The sequence below is a fragment of the Schistocerca americana genome, chromosome 10, assembly GCF_021461395.2.
Source record: "Schistocerca americana isolate TAMUIC-IGC-003095 chromosome 10, iqSchAmer2.1, whole genome shotgun sequence".
Taxonomy (NCBI): domain Eukaryota; kingdom Metazoa; phylum Arthropoda; class Insecta; order Orthoptera; family Acrididae; genus Schistocerca; species Schistocerca americana.
The window spans coordinates 143,462,018-143,484,205 of NC_060128.1; the positions used below are offsets into that span (position 1 = coordinate 143,462,018).

Genomic DNA, 22,188 nt, shown 5'->3' on the forward strand with positions numbered 1-22,188 from the left:
AATTGTGTCAATCATTCTCTACCACATCTTTTCTCCCACTTAGTATACATCACACACAACAGAGATAGTGCAAGAGAGGGATGTAACTTCTGGATTCAGTAATTCCAAATAGGATTAGTGCACTATTTTGAACTTCATCGAATTAGATGCGTGTGATATAAGAATATAATCAAACAAGGGAAACTCCAGGTAGGAAGATAAACAATATTGGCCTTCCAGCAATTACCTGATTCCTCTACCTATAAACTCTGTCAGAGTGATCCCATCCCAGAAGTCCATCACAACCTCCAATCCCTACTTAAAGCCTTAGGCCCTTCCCAGTGTCTCTCCCCTAAATCCATTTCCCTCCTCACCCCTGTCACACCCCGCACACCCACCTTCTACATGCTCCCCAAAATCCACAAACTCAGCAATCCTTGGTGCCCCATTGTGGCTAATTATTGTGCCCCCACTGAAAGAATTTCAGCCCTCATTGACCAACACTTCCGACCAGTTGCCTGTAATCTAGTCTTCCACGTCAAAGACACCAAACTCTTCCTTCACCAACTCTCCACAGTCTCCATCCCCTTACCTCCTGGATTTGTACTCGTCCCTGTACACCAACATCCCTCATGCCCATGGTCTTACCACTATTCACCACTACCTTTCCCAACATCCTTCAGACTCCAAACACACTACCTCATACACCTTACTAACTTTAGCCTATCCAACAGCTACTTATCCTTTGAAGGGGAGACATATAAACAAATCTGAGTCACAGCTATGGCACCCACATGGCATCCTCCCATGCCAATCTTTTTATGGACCATCTAGGTTCAGGTTTATTTTTGATGTCATCATGATCCGCTCTCAGGGACAGGACTCCCTATCTTCCTTCCTTCAACACCTTCTCTCCCATCCACTACATGTGGTCCTCCTCACCCAGCGTGCCACCTTTCTAGATGTTGACCTCCTCCTCTCTGATGGCTCCATCCCCACCTCTGTCCACATTAAACCAACCGACCACCAACAATACCTACATTTTGACAGTTGTCATCCCTTTCACACCAAAAAGTTCCTCCCATATCCTCTGGCCACCTGGAGACAGCGCATCTGCAATTACAAAAACTCCCTTGTTCAGTATGCTGAAAGTCACATCAAGGCTTTCACAGACAGGCACTACCCCCAGACCTAGTCCACAAACAGATCTCCTGTACCATTTCCCTTCACACCCCCAGTCCTCCCATCACTACCAAGAACCAGCCACAAAGGAGAGTCCCCTTCATCATCCAGTACCACCCCATATTGGAACAACTGAACCACATCCTTCACCAGGACTGTTGTTGTTGTTGTCATCGTCTTCAGTCCTGAGACTGGTTTGTTTCCTCTCCATGCTACTCTGTCCTGTGCAAGCTTCTTCATCTCCCAGTACTTACTGCAACCTACATCCTTCTGAATCTGCTTAGTGTATTCATCTCTTGGTCTCCCTATATGATTTTTACCCTCCACGCTGCCCTCCAATATTAAATTGGTGATCCCTTGATGCCTCAGAACCGGTTCCATCTTCTTGTCAAGTTGTGCCACAAACTCCTCTTCTCCCCAATTCTATTCAATACCTCCTCATTAGTTATGTGATCTACCCATCTAATCTTCAGCATTCTTCTGTAGCACCACATTTCTAAAGCTTCTATTCTCTTCTTGTCCAAACTATTTATCGTCCATGTTTCACTTCCATACATGGCTACACTCCATACAAATAATTTCAGAAACGACTTCCTGACACTTACATATATACTCGATGTTAACAAATTTCTCTTCTTCAGAAACGCTTTCCAAGCCATTGCGAGTCTACATTTTATATCCTCTCTACTTCGACCATCATCAGTTATTTTGCTCCCCAAATAGCAAAACTCCTTTACTACTTTACGTGTCTCATTTCCTAATCTAATTCCCTCAGCATCACCCAACTTAATTCGACTACATTCCATTATCCTCATTTTGCTTTTGTTGATGTTCATTTTACATCCTCCTTTCAAGACACTGTCCATTCCGTTCAACTCCTCTTCCAAGTCTTTTGCTGTCTCTGACAGAATTACAATGTCATCGGCGAACCTCAAAGTTTTTATTTCTTCTCCATGGATTTTAATACCTACTCCGAATTTTTCTTTTGTTTCCTTTACTGCTTGCTCAATATACAGATTGAACAACATCGGGGGAGGCTACAACCCTGTCTCACTCCCTTCCCAACCGCTGCTTCCCATTTGTGCCCCTTGACTCTTATAACTACCATCTGGTTTCTGTACAAATTGTAAATAGTCTTTTGCTACCTGTGTTTACCCCTGCCACCTTTAGAATTTGAAAGAGAGTATTCCAGTCAACATAGTCAAAAGCTTTCTCTAAGTCTACAAATGCTAGAAACGTAGGTTTGCCTTTCCTTAATCTATTTTCTAAGATAAGTCGTAGGGTCAGTATTGCCTCACATGTTCCAACATTTCTACGGAATCCAAACTGATCTTCCCCGAGGTCGGCTTCTACCAGTTTTTCCATTTGTTTGTAAAGAATTCGTGTTAGTATTTTGCAACCGTGGCTTATTAAACTGATAGTTCAGTTAATTTTCACTTTTGTCAACACCTGCCTTCTTTGGGATTGGAATTATTATATTCTTCTTGATGTCTGAGGGTATTTCGCCTGTCTCATACATCTTGCTCACCAGATTGTAGAGTTTTGTCAGGACTGGCTCTCCCAAGGCCGTCAGTAGTTCTAATGGAATGTTGCCTACTCCTGGGGCCTTGTTTCGACTCAGGTCTTTCAGTCCTCTGTCAAACTCTTCATGCAGTATCGTATCTCCCATTTCATCTTCATCTACATCCTTTTCCATTTCAATAATGTTGTCCTCAAGTACATCACCCTTGTATAGACCCTCTATATACTCCTTCCACCTTTCTGCTTTCCCTTCTTTGCTTAGAACTGGGTTTCCATCTGAGCTCTTGGTATTCATACAAGTGACTCTTTTTTTCTCCAAAGGTCTCTTTAATTTTCCTGTAGGCAGTATCTATCTTACTCCTAGTGAGATAAGGCTCTACATCCTTACATTTGTCCTCTAGCCATCCCTGCTTAGCCATTTTGCACTTCCTGTCGATCTCATTTTTCAGACGTTTGTATTCCTTTTTGCCTGCTTCATTTTCTGCCTTTTTATTTTTTCTCCTTTCATCAATTAAATTCAACATTTCTTCTGTTACCCAAGGATTTCAACTAGCCCTTGTCTTTTTACCAACTTGATCCTCGGCTGCCTTCACTACTTCATCGCTTAGAGCTACCTATTCTTCTTCTGCTGTATTTCTTTCCCTCATTCCTGTCCATTGTTCCCTTATGCTCTCCCTGAAACTCTGTACAACCTCTGGTTTAGTCAGTTTATCCAGGTCCCATCTCCTTAAATTCCCACCTTTTTGCAGTTTCTTCTGTTTTGATCTACAGTTCATAACCAATAGATTGTGGTCAGAGTCCACATCTGCCCCTGGAAATGTCTTACAATTTAAAACCTGGTTCCTAAATCTCAGTCTTAACATTATATAATCTATCTGATACCTTCTAGTACCTGCAAGATTCTTCCAGTCTTCCAGGACTATGATTACATATAATCATGTCATGATATGATGGACATCCTACCTGAGATACTTCCCACCACTCCTAAAGTGGTATTCTGTCACCCACCCAACCTCCACAATGTCCTACTTAATCCCTATGCCACTCCAATCACAACCCCTGCTCAATCCCCCCACCCAGCACTTGCTATTCCAGTCCTGTCACTGGTTTATCCTGCCCCATCAGGGACCGGGCCACCTGTGAAAGCAGCCATGTCATTTGCCAACTCTGCTGCTATCATTGCATAGCTTTTTATATTGGTATGACCACCATCCAGGTGTCCACCAGAATGAACAGCCACCACCAAACTGTGGCTAAGAGCAAAGAAGACCACTGTGAGCTAAATATAACACACTTGATTTCAATGGCTCCTTCAGTACCCAAGCCATCTGGATCCTTCCCTTCACCACCAGCTTTTTTGAACTGCGTATATGGGTGTTACCCTTGCAACACATTCTCTGCTCCAGTAATTATCCCGGCCTCAGCTTATGGTAACATACTGTCCCCACATGCTTCGCCCAACTGCTTCCACCCCCTTCTGTCCTATCATCTCCTCCCTATTCACATATTTCAACTTGTTTATTTGCAGTCCTCTGCCAATGCACACCTATCTTTCAACACTCCTTTCCTTTTCTGTTCTTTTTTTCCCCACCTCCCTGCTCCGCAACCTCCTGACACTGTAATGATAATTAATCGAAACCCTGAGCTGCCAACAGGTGTTGTTGATATACGTCAATGGGGACAGCTGAAAATGTGTGCCCCAGCCGGGACTCAAACCTGGGATCTCCTGCTTACCTGGCAGATACTCTATACATCCGAGCCACCGAGGGCACAGAGGATAGTGTGACTACAGGGACTTATCCCTTGCACGCTTCCCGTGAGGCCCACATTCCCAACTGTCCACAACCTACAGTGGTAATCAGAATGAGATTTTCACTCTGCAGCGGAGTGTGCACTGAAATGAAACTTCCTGACAGATTAAAACAGTGTGCCGGACTGAGACTCAAACTCGGAACCTTTGCCTTTCGCGGGCAAGTGCTCTACCAACTGAGCTACCCAAGCACGACTCACACCCCGTCCTCACAGCTTTACTTCTGCCAGTACCTCGCCTCCTGCCTTCCAAACTTAACAGAAGCTCTCCTGTGAACCTTGCAGAACTAGCACTCCTGAAAGAAAGGATATTGCGGAGACATGGCTTAGCCACAGCTACAGCCAAGTTCAATACAGTGGTAATGTTCCTAAAGGATATTTGCCCATTCACTCATTACTCGCACCACCTAAGATAACGAATCCCGTAAGAGTTCGGGCAAAGTGTGCGCATTTGCACAGAAGAAGGTCAATGACCGGGTAGCTTTTAACTATATAACAACACCTGTTGGCAGCTGAGGGTTTCGATTAATTATCATTTCTTTCTAGAGAAGCTGCATGGTCATCATTGGTATCTGTTCTTTCAGAACAGTTACTATATTCATATAGTTAAAGGCTACCTGGCCATTGACCTTTTTCTGTGTGAATGTGCGCACTTTACTCAAACTCTTACGGGAATCGTCACCTTAGTTGGCGTGAGTAATGAGTGAATGGGCAAATATCCTTTAGGAACATTACGAATGTAGATTGTGGACAGTTGGGAATGTGGGTCTCACGGGAAGCGTGCATGGGATAAGTCTCCTCAGTCAAGCTGTCCTCTGTGCGCTCGGTGGCTCAGATGGATAGTGCATCTGCCGTGTAAGCAGGAGATCCCGGGTTCGAGCTCTGGTCGGGGCACACATTTTCAGCTGTCCCCATTGAGGTATATTAACAACATCTTTTGGCAGCTGGGGGTTTTGATTAATTATCATTTCTTTCTAGAGAAGCTGCACGGTCATCAGTGGTATCTGTTCTTTCGGTATAGTTACTATATTCATACCCCGACACTGTACCTGTTGACAGTCTAGTCCCTGCACACTCCACAAGACAGCATTCATCCCTCTCACCACCCATACACTACTATTCCTTCCCCTTTCCTGCCCCTTGCAGATTGTTGCTTACATCCCACATGATAGTTGCATTCTGGCCCAAGATGCTAGAGTTGGCATTCGTGTGTGTGTGAGGTGTGTGAATGGTGTGTCTCTCTTTTACTGATGAAGACTGTGGCCAAAAGCTCTATGTAAGTGTCTTTTATTTGTGCCTGTCTGCAACTTGACAGGTTTTCTTTACAGTAAGTAGCAATCTGTTTTTTCCTACATTGTTGATACAAGAATACATGAGAATGAGAAGCACACTTAAAATAGTTTAGCACTTATCTTGATTATATGTTGAGATCAGTCTTCTTTGTTCTTGCTCTTTCTTCATTTGTCATCTCAAGGATGCCTCCCTCCTGCTTCATCTCCTGCATCTTCTTCCTGTGTGTATGTGTGCGTGCCCATGCATGTGCGCACATGTGTCAATGTGTGCTTCTTCATCCGATGAAGGGCTTTGTCCAGTAGCTACAAAACAAGCAACACTCTGGATTGTTATTCCATCCCGGATTTTCCGTTGTTTGATTTTGACTATACCGAGGGGTGTCCCATAAAGAATGCAACTTGTGAAAGCATAATAATATACAAATTTGATGATGAAATGATTTACATAATGTTGCAGTACATGCTGTCTGTGATTACAAGTGAGATATGATATTACTTATAGTCCCTCAATGAGGCTGCAGGCACGCTCTTGTTATTTCAATGAAATTTTTCACCATATTTGCATCAGTAGAGCAATGAAATGCTGAATCTCAGTCTAGAGCTCTGAAATTAATCACTGTTTGCTGGTCTACACATGAGATTTCAAATATTGACAAAGAAATCACATGGTGTCAGCTCATAAGATCTGAGTGGCCAATTTAAGCCACAATTGCAAGAAATCACCCAGCCAAGGAACCTGTCTCATAACTGGTCCATTGTTGCAATGAGTGTGTGACAAGTTGCAGCGTCTTGTTGAAATCAAACCACTTCAGCATTTGCACAGTCAAGTTCAGACCATAAAAACTCTCTTAATACAAGATGTACATAAAGTCCGGGAACACTTTCTATTGTTTATTCCACAAAAAAACAAACATTGTGCAGTTATTATACATATGTCATTTTGAAGAGAAACCCTGAAAGTTTTTTTTTCCATGTATACCTCCACAGCGTACCGTATTTACTCGAATCTAAGCTGCACTTTTTTACCGGTTTTTGTAATCCAAAAAACCACCTGCGGCTTAGAATCGAGTGCAAAGCAAGTGTAAATTCTGAAAAAAAGTTGGTGGGTGCCACCACAACTTACTTCTGCCGTCTAATATATGTAGCGCTACACAGGCATGCTTTGTAGGCACAAAGATAAATACTGGCACCAAAACCTCTGCGTCAGTAAATAAATTTAAAAAAAAAGGTGGAAGACGAGCTGTTTTCTCCACCCCGAGTTTCGACCACTGCATTTTCATACGTTATCCAACGAAGTAAATACAAATTCCGTATTGTTCATCTTCGAATGTAGCAGCATTTCAATGTACTACGAAAATCCGACTGGCAAGACTGTTTGGGATGTTTGTCAATATGGCCAACTCTACGTTCTGAATTCTTTCCTACCTGTGAGAAGAGATGGTTGCTAATAGGAACTCTTATGAATTGTGAACCACATGCAGTATTCTCTTCACCATAAGAATAATACGCATATAAACATTTTGCCATGTATCTTTTCATGTTTGCTGCTATCTCATTTAAATCCTGTCTGCCTAATAAACCACGAAACTCGCACAAAAGCAAGCCATGCCGCGAGCGGCGACAGGCCGTAAGCACGCACTATCAGAATGCGACAAACAATGCATGACACAGTACAGTAATGCATTTCAGCTTAGAGTGACGTAAACACCTATAACAAAGAAAACTGCACTTATCAGATCAAAGAAAAATAAGCCATCAATTCAAACCAGACGAAGCAAGTGGAAAAGGAAGGGTACCTGTATAAATACGGACGGAGTGCCTGACGCATAGCAATGGCTACCTGGTAAAGCTTAACTGCTAAGTTTACGACTCGAATCAAACTACTGTACCTGTATCATCATTCATTCGACCTAAATTGTGTCTCATATTACAATGGACTAACTTTGTTTTGATTTGGAGGTGAGGCCTAAAACTTTTCTCTCCCCTTGAATTTCGAGTCTCAAATTTCACGTGCGGCTTAGATTCGGGAAATTTTTTTTTACTTGATTTCGAGTCTCATTTTTCAGGTGCAGCTTAGATTCGAGTAAATACAGTAGTTTGTTAATTTGCCGATAGTCAACGCTAGTCACAAACATGGTGATTTCAGTTGTGGAACAAGCTTTCTGTGTTCGACAAAAACAACTGTGCTACAGTTGTTCAATGGATGTTTAGAACCAAGTATGGTAAGAAGCCACCAATGAAGAAGACCATTTACCACTGGCAGAACAAATTTATTATGATAGGTTGTCTGTGTGTGGCAGAGAGAATCGGGCACCACAGTGTGAGTGAAGTGAATATGGGGAGCGTGCGAAAGACATTCAAAGAAGTCCAAAGAAATCGGTACATTGTACATCCTGTGAACTTCAAATGGCTACAATGACAGTGTGGAACATCCTGCGACAAAAGCTGTCTATGAAATTGTTCAAATTGGAGCTAGTGCAGAAGCTCAATGACGACGACAAAGACAAGCATTTTGATGGCATTGTTGAGCACATAATTTTTAGAGACGAAGCCACTTTTCACACTAATGGGAAAGTGAACAGGCATAATTGTCGAATGTGGGGTACAAACCATCCACACGAATGCATTGAATTTGAGTGTGATTCCCCAAAGGTAAATGGATTTTTTGCCTTGTCACGTCGAAAACTGTATGGGCCATTATTCTTCACCAAGATCACTGTCACTGGATATTCCTACTTGGACGTGTTGCAGCAATTTCTGATGCCTCAAATGCAATTGGACTCACTGATCATCTTTCAGCAGGATGGAGCTCAACCCCATTTTCATCGTGAAGTTCATGGGCACCTGAACACGGAGTTGCCACATCGATGGATTGGCTGTGCTACAGAAGGGGACAGCTGTTTCATGAAATGGCCTCTCCGATCACCAGATCTCATGCTGCATGACTTTTGTCTGTGGGGCCACATTAAAGATCTGGTGTATGTACTGCCTCTAAGACGTGATGTAGCAGAGCCCCTGAAGAGAATACGGAAAGCAACTACCACAGTCGACGATGCCATGCTGGGACGGGTATGGCAAGAATTTGATTACAATATTGATGTCTGCCGGGTAACTCATGGTTCGCTTATAGAATGTTTGTAAAAAAATACTTTCAGAGTTCCTCTTAGAAACGCAGTGTGTATGACACCTGTACAATGTTTAGTTCTTGTGCAATAAATAATTGAAAGTGTTACTGGACTTCATTCAGAACGTGTTTCGTGCTGGTTCCAGCAGTATCCAATTGTTGTGAATGTCAGCAAACAGATTTCATCATATTTACAGTTGCATTTTGATTCATGATGGTAATGTTTTCTGCAGAATGTGGTTTTCTCAAATTTAGCAATCAGTTTCACCACACTTGACTTTATTCAGTGTATTATGTCGACCAAATGTCTCCTACATTTTCAAGAAATTTCCACTGTCAGAACACTCTGTCCCATTTTGAAGTTCTCCATTACTAACCACAAAGAAAATATATGAAAATTGTGCATGCAAAAGTGCTGCCAACCTACTAGAGTAGAAATGGTGGGCATTTCCAAAGTTGCATTCTTTGTGGGATGCCTTGTAAATGCCTTGACAAACAAAAACTGATCCAACTGAGCACATTAGTGCAATATTAATTTTTGAGATTTAAATTTTTTTACTATTTTACCATGCTCATGTTTTGTAATCATGTTTTCAGTTGCTTACAATTTTGAGCTTAAGATTTTATAATGCTTCTGTTTATTATTATGTCCAGTTCTTTTGATCACTCCTCCAATTCAAATGGGTGTCTAGCAAATGCAGGCATTACCTGCTGAGCAGACTGTGACCATTGTAATTTACGCTCAGGTAACAAATCATTTAGGAATAAAGGAGATGACTCACCGAAAGACAGAAGCACTGCATCATTGACAGGTACATTTGCTAGCTTTTTGGAATGAAATTCCTTTCTCAAGCTGTAGGAGAAACATTCACACACACACACACACACACACACACACACACACACAGAACACTATTGGGTGGGGTGTAGGGAAACAGCGAGTTACCTTAGATTTAGGCCAGCTTACAGGAGCGAAGGATGTGCTGTAAGGATAGCTCCCATCTGCGCAGCTCGGAAAAGCTGGAGGTGCTGGGGAGGACCCAGATGGCATGGGTTGTGAAGCACTCACTGAAATCTCTGCAGCATATTGTACCACTGGGTGGTCCACCTTGTTTTTGGCAACAGTTTGTTGGTGGCCATTCATTCTGGTTGACAGCTGTTTGCTTGTCATACCAATTTAAAACACTGTGCAGTGGTTGCAGCAGAGCTGGTATACAACATAGCTGCTTTCACAGGTGGCTGGTCTCTGGCACGGTAGGATAAACCCGTGGTAGGACTGGAGTAAGAGATGCTAGGTCTTCCACAAGGATATGATCCCTGTGGCAGAGGACTGGGGGTAGGATGGCATAGGTATGGGCTAGGATGATGTGGAGGTTGGGTGGGTGGCGGATCACCACTTTGGGTGGGATGGAAGTATCTTGGGTAGGATGTCCCTAATTTCAGGGTTCTCTCTACCTGCACCCTCAGGTAGTTGACAGATGGCTCTGTACTCTTCTATGATCCACTAGACGCTTCCTCCCAACCCCCTCCCTGCCTCATGCCCTTTCCATTCCTAACCCCCCCCCCCTGCAAACTCCCCACCCCCCTTCCCCCATTACATTCACCGTGGGCCAGGAAAGACCTGGCGACTGAGCACAATGGAGGGAGACATGTGTGCATGTGAGTGAGTGTATGTGTGTGTTTGTGAGCGTGTTTCTCCTACAGCTTGAAAAAGGAATTTCATTCCAAAAGCTAGCAAAGCAAAGCTCTGTACCTTTTGTTTGTGTACCTGTTGATGATGCAGTGCTTCTGCCTTTCAGTGAGTTGTCTTCTTCTTTGCTAAATAATTCGTTATTTTCAAGCAGAATTTTCTGTACATTGTAATACTCAGGTAAAACAGCCACAGCTCATGCACAGTTAGATTCACTACTTATTCATTCATCATTGTGTCATTAGGTAATCACAGTGCTGATGGCAACATGTTAGATAGTTAAAAGCATCACTCAGTATGTTAAACACAAGCAGCACTTTTAACCCATAACATGTTGCCACAAGGGTAATGATTGTCTGTTGATGCTTGTGTCTGACAGACAAAACTGGTGAGTAATAAATCTGATTGTGCATAACCTGTGAACCGGTGGCTGTTTTGTTTGAATAGAGGCACGTATCTCCATATAATTTATAAATGTTGTATAAAATGATATAAAATAATTTGCAATAAAAGGATTGGTTCTATAAATTACACCAGATGCATGTAATTGGTTTAGAAACATCAAAACTAATAATGTATATAGCTAATATTTGTAATTTGTTTATCTTGAGCTGAAACAATTATGTAGTTACTGTAGTTAACTCAACAAAGCTTTTCCCTTCCACACACATTCCCATAGAAATGAATGTACTACACTAACACACATTGTTAATTTTTAATGTTTACTAATATAATCTGGATTATTACATCACAAAATGAGATGTAATAGAAGAAGACAGTCAAAACATCCCATGCTGTGAAAATAATTTATTGTCTATGAGTTTTACTACTGAAGCATTGGCGACTCGACAGACATAGTAGCTCTTCTGTTATAAATGTGTAAGTTACTGTCAAAACTGATTCTTTTATCAGTTCTTGTTATAACCTCATTGTTACAAATGAAAAGCACAAACAAACTTGGTTTTACAGTATTAATTTATTTTGCTAACCACTTTGTAGCTTATATGATCAACAACACTGAAAAAGATATGGGACCTGGAGACAAAGATGCAAACACAGAATAAATGGCACCTTTCAAAAATTAACCAGGTGCAAGTAGGACTCGCCTACTGAGGTTTCACTACAACCTAATTATGTATCTAGACATTTCATCCATTCTGGAAACTGAGAATCTCAATAATTTTTGCCTGTTACTGACATTGATACTCACAATTGGTCACTAGGATTCTGATACTTTAGAGAATGTTTTAATTCCAAGTTTGAAGTCGGATAACAAATGACAAAAGAATTTTTTTTTTTCACGTGATACAATTACAAACTGAAGATTTTCTGGATTTTTTTTTTTTTCATTTATTTGTACTGTGGAACTTTGCCTCTTGCCACATATTGTGATTCTACGTCATTTGGAAGTACCCTATAGGCTTTAATGAGCAAGTTTGCGAGTGTCAAAATATGTGACATAAATAGGCATATCTTTTGACTGCATTGACTTAGAAGCTTAACTTTTTTTCACCACCAAAGGACCATAGACCTCAACATATAACATAAATTTCAACTTGATATATGTACACATTTCTGAGAGAAAGGATCCTAACAGACAGAGTGACAGAAATACAGTCTGCTAACAAATGACAATATTTTTTTTCATATGATGTAATTACAAATTAATAATTTTCTGTTTTTTTCCCCCTTTACTTGTACAGTGGCTTCCTTCTTGTGAAATTTCACACTTCTAGGTGAATGGGAAATACTCTATAGGTTTTGTTGAGTGAGTTTGTATAAAAATATATGACATAAAAAGCCATCTTTTGATTGTATTGTCTTAGAAATCTCAATTTTTTTGCACCACCAAGGGATTGTAGACCTTATTGAATGACATAAATTTCAACTTTAGACATCTATCTGTTCCTGAGAAAAAGGGTTTTTAATAGTCGGACAGACAGAAAGACAACGGAGTAATCTATTAGGGTTCCATTTTTATCAACTGAGGTATGGAACCCTAAAAAGAAACTAAACTCTCCAATCATGCCTGAGGATCATGCAATGCTTACTAATCACCCTGTCATCTTCTTCCATGTGGTGTCAGCTGGATGTTGTATGGAGGGGCATGACATCAACACAGTGCTTTCCCAAGTGTTGATGGCTTAGCAGACATTAGACCTACTACTTCTCATTCAAGTAAGTTTTCAGCTGGCATGAAGTTCAGTGTACACCATTCCAGCCCTCACACTAAGGACAAATCTCTGATAGTATCAGGAATTGGACCTGGGTCCTTCAGTTATCTCTTTCCAGCCCTCCTCCTATGGACAAATCTCTGATAGTATTAGGAATTGGACCTGGGTCCTTCAGTTATCTCAACAAATCTGTAGATAAATTAATGTGGTGCTGGGCTTGTAGACATCACACTTGTTACAGTGTGTGCTGACACAGGGGTTCTAACAATGGACACTCACTTGCTTAAATCCAGCTGTCATGCCTTATGCTTTCCATGGTTCTCCTAAATAACGTGAGATGAAAGCCATGATGGTTTGTTAAACACAACCCTATCCTTGTGCAGTCCAACAATGGAGGGGGGGGGGGGGGGGGTTGGACCTCATTTGAGGGCATGATTTTAGGAGGTCATAGCCTTGTGAAAAGCAAATGAAGCAGGTGAAAGGTAATACAAACATCTAAAAAATGAAATGAAGTGCAAAAGGGCTAAACAGGAATGGCTAGAGGACAAATATAAGGGTTTAGAAGCAGATTTCATTAGGGGAAAGATACATACCACCTACAGGAAAATTAAAGTGGCCTTTGGAATAAAGAGAAACAGCTATATGAGCGTCAAGAGCTCAAATGTAAAACCAGTCCTAACCAAAAAAGGAAAAGCTGGAAGGTGGGAAGAGTATATGGAGGATCTATACAAGGGAGGTGAACTTGAAAGCAATATTATAGAATGGGAAGAGGATGCAGATGAGGATGAGATGGGGGATATGATACTGCAGAAGAATTCGACAGAGCGTTAAAAGACCTAAGTTGAAACTAGGTCCGGGAGTAGACGACATTCCGTTAGAACTAATGATAGCCTTTGGAGAACCAGGTATGACAAAATTATCCTGTGTAGTGTGCATGATAAATGAGGCAGGCAAAATACCCTCAGACTTCAAGAAGAATGTAATAATTGCAATTCCATAGACATCAGTTGGTGAGAATGTGAAAATTACTGAATTATCAGTTTAGTGAGTCATGATTGGAAAACACTAACACAACTTCTTTGATGAAGAAGAATGGAAAAAAACTGGTAGAAGCTAACCTCAGGGAAAATCAGTTCAGATGTCAGAGAAATGTAGGAACACGCGAAGCAATAGTGAACCTATGACTTACTTTGGAGGATAGTTTAAGGAAAGGTAAACCTAAATTTGTAGCATTTGTAGACTTGGTGAAAGCTTTTGACAGTGTGGACTAGATTAGACTCTTTTAAATTGTGAAGGTAGTAGGGGTTAAAATACAGGGAACAAAAGACTACTTACAGCTTGTACAGAAATCAGGTGGCAGTTATAAGAGTTGAGGGGCATGAAAGGGAAGCAGTGGCTGAGAAGGGAGTGAGACAAGGTTGTAGCCTATCCTCAGTGTTATTCAATCAGTATAAAGGAAACAAAAGAAAAATTTGGAGTAGGAATTAAAGTTCAGGGAGAAAAAATAAAAACTTGGAAGACCAGTTAAACAGATTGGACAGAGTCTTGAAAGGGAGCTATAAGATGAACATCAACCAAACCAGGACAAGGATAATGGAATGTTGTTGAATTAAATCAGGTGATGCTGAGGGAATTAGATTAGGAAATAAGACAAAGTAGTAGATAAGTTTAGCTCTTGGGGCAGCAAAATAACTGATGACCAAAGTAGAGAAGATATATGGATTGGAAGAATTTCTATGTAAACTGATAGTGACAAGCAATGTGTTTCTGAAGAAGAGAAATTTGTTAACAACAGATATAGATTTAAGTGTTAGTAAGTCTTTTCTGAAGGTATTTATATGGAGTGTAGCTGCGTATGGAAATGAAACATGGAGCATAAACAGTTCAGAAAAGAGGAGAATAGAATATGATGCTACAGAAGAATGCTGGATTAGATAGGTAGATCACATAACTAATGAGGAGGTACTGAACAGAATTGATGAGAAAAGAAATTTGTGGCTCAACCTTACTAGAAGAAGGGATCGCTTGATAGGACACGTTCTGAGACATCAAGGGATCACAAATTTAGTATTGGAGGGAAGTGTGGGAGGGAAAAAATTGTAGAGGGAGACCAAGAGGTGAATATAGTTCGCAGATTCATAAATATGTAGGTTGCAGTAGTTACTCAGAGATGAAGGAGCTCACACAGGATAAAGTAGCATGGAGAGCTGCTTCAAACTAGTCTTTGCACTGGATACCACAACAACAATAACCAGCCTTGTCAACATAGTTGATTAATACATTAAAGACCAGAATAGTACTGAGTGATGAGAGGTGTATTCTGAAACAGTTTTCTGGAGACATCAGCAGTACCGGTATTCTATGTGATGGTCCAGGAAATCTCCTTTTTCACTTGGCTCATAGGGTAATTATGTCCAGTGAAGGCTTTCATCCAATTCTTTCCACTTTGTCTATTCTATTCTGTTCCTCCATTTTTTCCTCTGTTTGTATAGTTTTTTGTGCTTGCCTTAATATTCCATATATTCCATTGTTTTTATTATCTCTACATCCATTCCTTACATTGAGAGTAATTCTGTTGTCGAAAATTCTCACGGTTGAAAACAAAGAAGCTCATCAATATGTTTGTACTGACACTTTGAATACCACTGAAAAAGATCCTAATTTCTAGGAAAGAGTGATAATATGACAAATCTTGGTTTTTCACATATAATCCAGAGACTAAGCACAAATTTATGCATTGAAAAGGCCAAACTTACTGATAGTGGAAAAAGCTCAAATGAGCAAATCGAGATTCAAAGTGATGATGAGTGTCTTTCTTATATTCATCGAATTGTGTATCTTGATTGTGTACTTGAAGATCAAAGTATTAACCAAGATTGCTACCTTGAAGTTCTTGCTCAACTCCATAAGAAAATTAGAATAAAATGACCCAAATTGTGGAAGAACAAGTCATGGGTTCTGCATCAAGACAACGCACCAGCACATACCACATTGTCTGTTGAGAAGTTTCTAACAAAGTGCAGTGTTCCAGTGTTAGAAACCCCATCTTATTCACCTCACTAAGCACCATGTGACTTTTACCTATTTCCTAAGACCAAATCTGCTTGAAAGAACCAGATTTCAGTCCATTGGGGCAGTGAAAGAAAAAGCGGCACACATCCTCAAAGAGATTATAGAGGAAGACTTCACGAATGTTTCCATCAACAGAAAAATCACATGTAATGTAAGGATAGAGGGGTGGAGTATAACTACGTCCGTTCAAAAAATTCTGGAATTTTGTCCACCTTTTACTTATTGTGCATTGTCTCCTTCGAAATACTCTTCTCCAGAATTGATACACCGCTCCCAGCACTTCCACTTCCTGAAGCAGTCTTGCTACACCTCTTGTGAAGCACTGTCTGCGAATTTTCTGTTATCTAATCTGTCATTGCAAATCTTCATCCTTTCAACGGGGTTTGCAACTTTGGAAATTAAAAGTCCACAGGAGCCAGGTTTGGAGACTACAGAGGATGAGGCAGCATAGTGATGTTGTTTTTTGGTGCAGTAGTGATGCACAAACAGGGATGAGTGTGCAGGTGCCTTATCGTGATGCAAGAGCCGTGAATTGTCTCACCACGTATCAGGCCATTTTCTTTTCGCAGGAATCGCAACACGTCCCGACAGTACCACCAATTAACAGTTTTTCCCTGTGGCATTAATTCATGATGAACTAATCCTTCAAAGTCAAAGAAAACTATCAGCATGACTTTGACATTTGACCTGATCTGATGAGCTTTGGAGAACCTTTCTCAACCCATTGTGAAGACTGAACCTTGATTTCAACATCATAACCACAGACTTGCGGCTCGTCATGAGCTATGATTCTCTTAAGGATCACCTCATTCTCATTTTCGCAATCTCAAAACTCATCACAGATTGCAAAGTGATGGTTTTTCTGGTCTTGACACATGAATCATGAGACAAAATTGGTGGCAATATGGTGCATTCCAAGATGCTGTGTCAGGATTTCATGGCTCGATCGAACTGAAATGTTACATTCTTCTTCTATCTCTCAGTCAGTCAACCTTTGATTGGCACCCACAGTTTCATTGACATTACTGACATGAGTGTCGTTAGTAGACATCGAAGGGCATCCTAAACAAGAGTCATCTTTACATCCATCTGGCCATTTTTAAACTGTGTGAACCATTTGTAACACCAAGTATGGCTTAAACGCTCATCACCTTAGGCTTCCTGCATTGTCTGGCATGTCTCTGTAAAATTTTTCTTGAGTTTCACGCAAAATTTAATACAGCCACATTGCTCCTCTGACTGTACCGTCTCAAAACTCACAACCTACTTAATACAATAACTAACATACATCATACAGTAACTAACATACAACAGTGAAACTTCTCGCAATTACACATTAAACACAGGCGTGTACAGGGATACCAACTGCATTTCGCTCCAACACACCACTGGCGTAAAATTACAGATGTTCCAGAATTTTTTGAATAGACCTAGTAATAAGGGTGAAAGTAAATAAATATCAATGTTTTTTTTTTTTAATAAAATGTTTCACTGCAATAGTATCTTATTTTATAGACACACTTCATAGGTTGGTGATATACTTTCAGGTCAAATGCTGATTAAGGAAATAAGTTAATATTTTAGAACATCCAAAATATTGTGCTTTTCATTTGTAGATTTGAGCTATCACTCAACTTTGTATTTTATTGCTGCCACATTTCTTCATTCTGTTACTGACGGCTGTTACCTCCGCAGAACAGCCACGGGCTACTATCCCTGTTAGACGAAGAGGGCCTGCGGACGGACGAGCAGTTCCTCAGCCGTCTATCTCAGGGGCCAGCGGGGCAACGACCCGAACTCCTGGCCACGGCTTCCAACTCCGGCAACAATCTGCCACCAAACTGCTTCAGGTGAGCTTCCTACGGAAAGTGAGGGTTGGAGTTAGCAATGGTAGAGAGACATGTACCATGAAGTGCTAAATTTGGGCCGTTGCACAGGTACAAAAATACACGGTAGGGATCATGAGGCGTATGTGCAGTAACAAACTGTGATGCTGATGTCAGAGTGAACCCAACCAGTGCTCACAAGCCCACAATTGCCATAACATACCGTGTGGTAATTGTGTTAATGGGTGAAACCAAGTTTGTTTACAGCAGTATGAATTTTTATTAGTAACTGGCAATTGAGTACAGAGCTACACTGTACTTATCAGTACATTGTAGAATTTTTTAGAGTAAGTTTTTAAGTCAGAAATAATGTTTTGCTGCCTGATTGACAGTTGTACTAACCACAGCAGGCATATAAGTAACTTAAGAATTAAGTTTCAGACATTTCCTAAAAATAATGAGATGAAGTGAAAATGGATAAATGCTTATAACAGGCAGAATTGTGTTCAATTGAAAATGTGACCCGTACTGTGTGTTCTAGTATCCATGGACCATTACAGTATAAATACTGAAAATTTTTCACCATCTGGCAAGATAAGTGCTTCTCGGGTAGTTCAGGCATATCCTAATGTCTTATATGCGTGAGTTAAATATATTGCAGTTAACTAGCCAGTCTGTCCCATACTCATCAGTTGACATATCATATGATGTGTAGCCCCAGTGATGGAGAAATAGTCTCAAAAACTAGTCATGCTGATAAAATTCACTTACAACTGAAGTGGATTACTCAGTACTATCAATTTGAAAAAGAGACTGTACCCAGAATCAGATTAACAGATTCTGTAGAGTTTTACACCAGTTCTTCATGTTAATTAGTTAGTTTAATGATCCATGGATCATTTGCAAAATAAATTTGCAGTAATTTAGAATGATTCAGTTTACATTCACATCACAAATTAATTTGCAAATATAGATACATGGTGACCATTTTCAGTGTTTGATTTTATTTTTTTTCTTTATTTTTTTAAATCTACAAATATGAGGTAGTAACATCGTTTACCATTTCATATGTTGTTATCTGTATGCTTGCATTTATTACAACACTAGTGTCATCTGCAAAAATAGCTAATGCTGCTTGTTGTATATTAGATAGAAGATCTTTTACATATGTAAGGAAGAATAGCAGACCTAAGATTGAGCCCTGCAGAGCCCTTTACATGATTTCTCCCCAGTCAGAAGAATCTCCCCTGATTACATTGGCTGAATTATTAAGTACAACTTTCTGCTTTCTTTTGGTTAGATATGTCATTATCCATTGGCTGACTATACTGTCAGTTCCATAAAATCTTCGTGTATCTTGGAGAGTATTGTGGTTCACACAGTCAGGTTCTGTTGATAGGTCATGGATAATACTAACTGGTGTTATTTTGTTATTTAATACTTGTACATTTTATTGAGTGAAGATGTAAATGATAGTTTCAGTACAACAGCTTTTCTGAAATCCTTACAGTGATGTATTGGGGATATTATTCTTGCTATGGGTCCTATAGTAAAATACATCATCTTCTCAAAAATTTTGGAAAATGACATCAGTAGTGAAACAAGTTGATAGCTATTGACGTCTCTTGTATCACCTTTCTTAAAGGCGGGTTTAACAATGACATATTTTAATATCAAAGGAAAAGTGCCTTGAGCTTGTGATGCAGTATGTATTTGAGATAATACATGGCTTGTTGTATGGAGGAAAATCTTTAGTGCTCTATTGAAAATAGTTTCAAAACCAGGTGAGGTTTTATTTGTGAGAGAATATATAATTTTCTGAATTCTAGAAGAAGAAGTTGGTGATACATTTGTATGATTGAATTTTGTTAGAGTTGTTTTTCTAACATGCTGCTGTGAGTTTTCTCTTGAACTGTTTGTAACTATAATTTCTACTATATTTAGTAAATGACCGTTAATGTATTTACTACCTATGATTCATCATTCACAGCCCTTCCATTCAATTCAGTACTGATGTTGTCTTGTTCTGGTGGTTCTCCTGTCTCACTTCATTCTATATAGCCCTAAGTCTGCTCTCAGAATTACTAATTATTTATATCATGTGCATGTTCCCTGATTTTAATAACTTTTCTTGGTTATTTTGAGTTGTTTTTGTAGTGTGAAATTACTGCTAGATCTTTGCTTGTTCTTGCCCCTAGATATGTTTCCCTTTTCCTTTCACAAGATACTTTAATCACTTTAGTGATCCATAGTTTTTTACATTGCTGTTTAACATCCATTCTGATTAGCCTATGCAGATAGAGATTTTCAAATAATGATATAAAATTTATCATGGAATAGACTAAATTTTATGTCAGCATATTGTTCATTATGAACTCCATCCCAGGATTTACTACATGGTGCGTATATTGTAAGTCAAAAAGGGGTGGGGGGTGACACAGTACAAAGGAATTATCTGGATGTGATGTACATGTACAGGCAAATAAATGATTACAGTTTAGAAAAATTGGATGATTTATTTAAGAGAAAGAGCTTCACAAATTGAGCGAGTCAGTAATGTGCTGGTCCACTTCTGGCTGTTATGCAGACTAGGCACTGACTGATAGAATTGTTGGATGTCCTCCTAGGGTATATCATGCCAAATCTGTCCAGTCGGTGCAGTTGGACATAAAAATCCAGAGCTGGTTGGAGCGCCCTGCCGATAACACACTAAACATTTTCAATTGGGGATAGACCTGGTGATCTTGTTGGTCAAGGTAGGGTTTGGCAAGCATGAAGAAAAGCAATAGAAACTCTCACAATGTGAGGCCGGGCATCATCTTGCTGAAATGAAGCCATTGTGGGCTTGCCATGAAGGGCAACAAAACAGGGCATAGAATATCATCTACATACTGCTGTGCTGCCAAAAGGGTCCTGCTATGAAGTGAAATAGTGCCCCAGCCCATAACTCATGGTTTTTGGGCCATACAACAGGTTACAATCAGGTTGCTATCCTGTCGCTATCTGGTGCATTTCCAGACACATCTTCACTGGTCGTTGGGACTAAATTTGAATTGGAACTTGTCACTGAAGACAATTCTGTTCTAGTCAGTGAGATTCCAGGCCAAAGTTCAGTTTCAAGCCACTTATCATCATCTTTTAGTTTTTTCTGCTTTTATTGTTCAACTGTTTTCTTGCTTAAGCTTTGGTCTCATCACATATTAGTCTGAACAGTGTCCTGACATATACATAGTTCAGAGGCTGGCTGTGAACTCTACTTATTCAACAAATCTTCACAAACTTCACTGTAAATGTTGAAGGGAAAGATAATAGTGCCGTTACCAATTTTTTTTCTAGTGCCCTTCACTTTGCTTAGTCTGTTTCATAATATAAATGCATTATGCACATGTCAGTACACACCCATCATACCATTACTTTCATCACTACTTTCAGAAGATAAGTCATTTTGAACTACTGCTTGTTGTGCTTCAGAATTTGTGCCACTGAAAGGCAAATCACTTACTTCATTACATGTTGAAAACACTTATGAGCATGCTTTTGTAAACCGTCTTCATCATCAGCACAAATTGCTCCCTTTGCCATGTTGGTTCTTTACTAAGACTTGGTACTATGTGAAACACATGACCTGTGCTTCATTTTAAGTACAGCACATTAAGAGCCACTTATCAGCTATAAATTGAACTTAATGCATTCATATAGTGAAGTGTACATGTGCAAGCTCAGCTCTTCATACAATTTAAATGCTATAATAATTTTATGCCCATACAGTTTGTTACTAATGAAACAGTAATTTACAAGGAGATTTTTCAGAAATATGTAGATGTCATCAGAAACTGGATCCAGGAAAATGGGATGTCAGTAAATGCAGAGAAGAGTCAACTGGTCATCATCTCAAATAGTGGGAGTATTGTAAGATACCAATACAGGCTGAGATCTGACAGCATCCCAGCAGACCAACAATGCCAATACCTGGGGGTGACACTGAATACAAGGAAACTACACTGGGAACTACATATAAATAAAACATTAAACAAGGTGTATAAGCATTTCTGAAAAATATGATTTTTTTTAAAGTTCTATATACATTTAAGGGTTAGGAAATCTTTTGTGAACATGTATGTCTGGAGTGTAGACATGTACGGATGTGAAACATGAACAACAACTAATTGTGGCAAGAAGAGAATAGAAGCTTCTGAAATGCGATGCTACAAAACAACACTAAGCATTAGATTGGTAAATAGAGTAACTAATGAATCATACTGAAGAAAAAAGGAACTTATGACACAACTTATCTAAAAGAAGAGATTGGTTGATAAGAAACATCCTGAAGAGTCAAGGGATTCTCAATTGTAACATAATCTTTTCAACGGCTTTCTCCAATAAATACAACGTAATTGAGTTTCTATATGTATGCAGATTCAAAACAATAATTTCCAAAATTGGCTAATTGGAAGTTCTTTTGTTGCAATTCGTGTAGGTAGTGGAGAGCGGTCATGGCAATTATGATGATAAATAATCA

At 39.8% G+C, this 22,188-nt stretch overlaps 1 protein-coding gene across 1 annotated transcript in view; it reads left to right on the forward strand.

The window, feature by feature from the left end:
• LOC124552612 (unconventional myosin-Ia) overlaps nucleotides 1–22,188 on the forward strand; it is a 730,641-nt gene that overhangs the window by 554,726 nt on the left and 153,727 nt on the right. Inside the window, exon 14 of the mRNA XM_047126936.1 lies at nucleotides 17,539–17,693. Within this exon, the coding sequence (XP_046982892.1) occupies nucleotides 17,539–17,693 (155 nt within the window). The remainder of the gene's footprint in view (nucleotides 1–17,538; nucleotides 17,694–22,188) is intronic.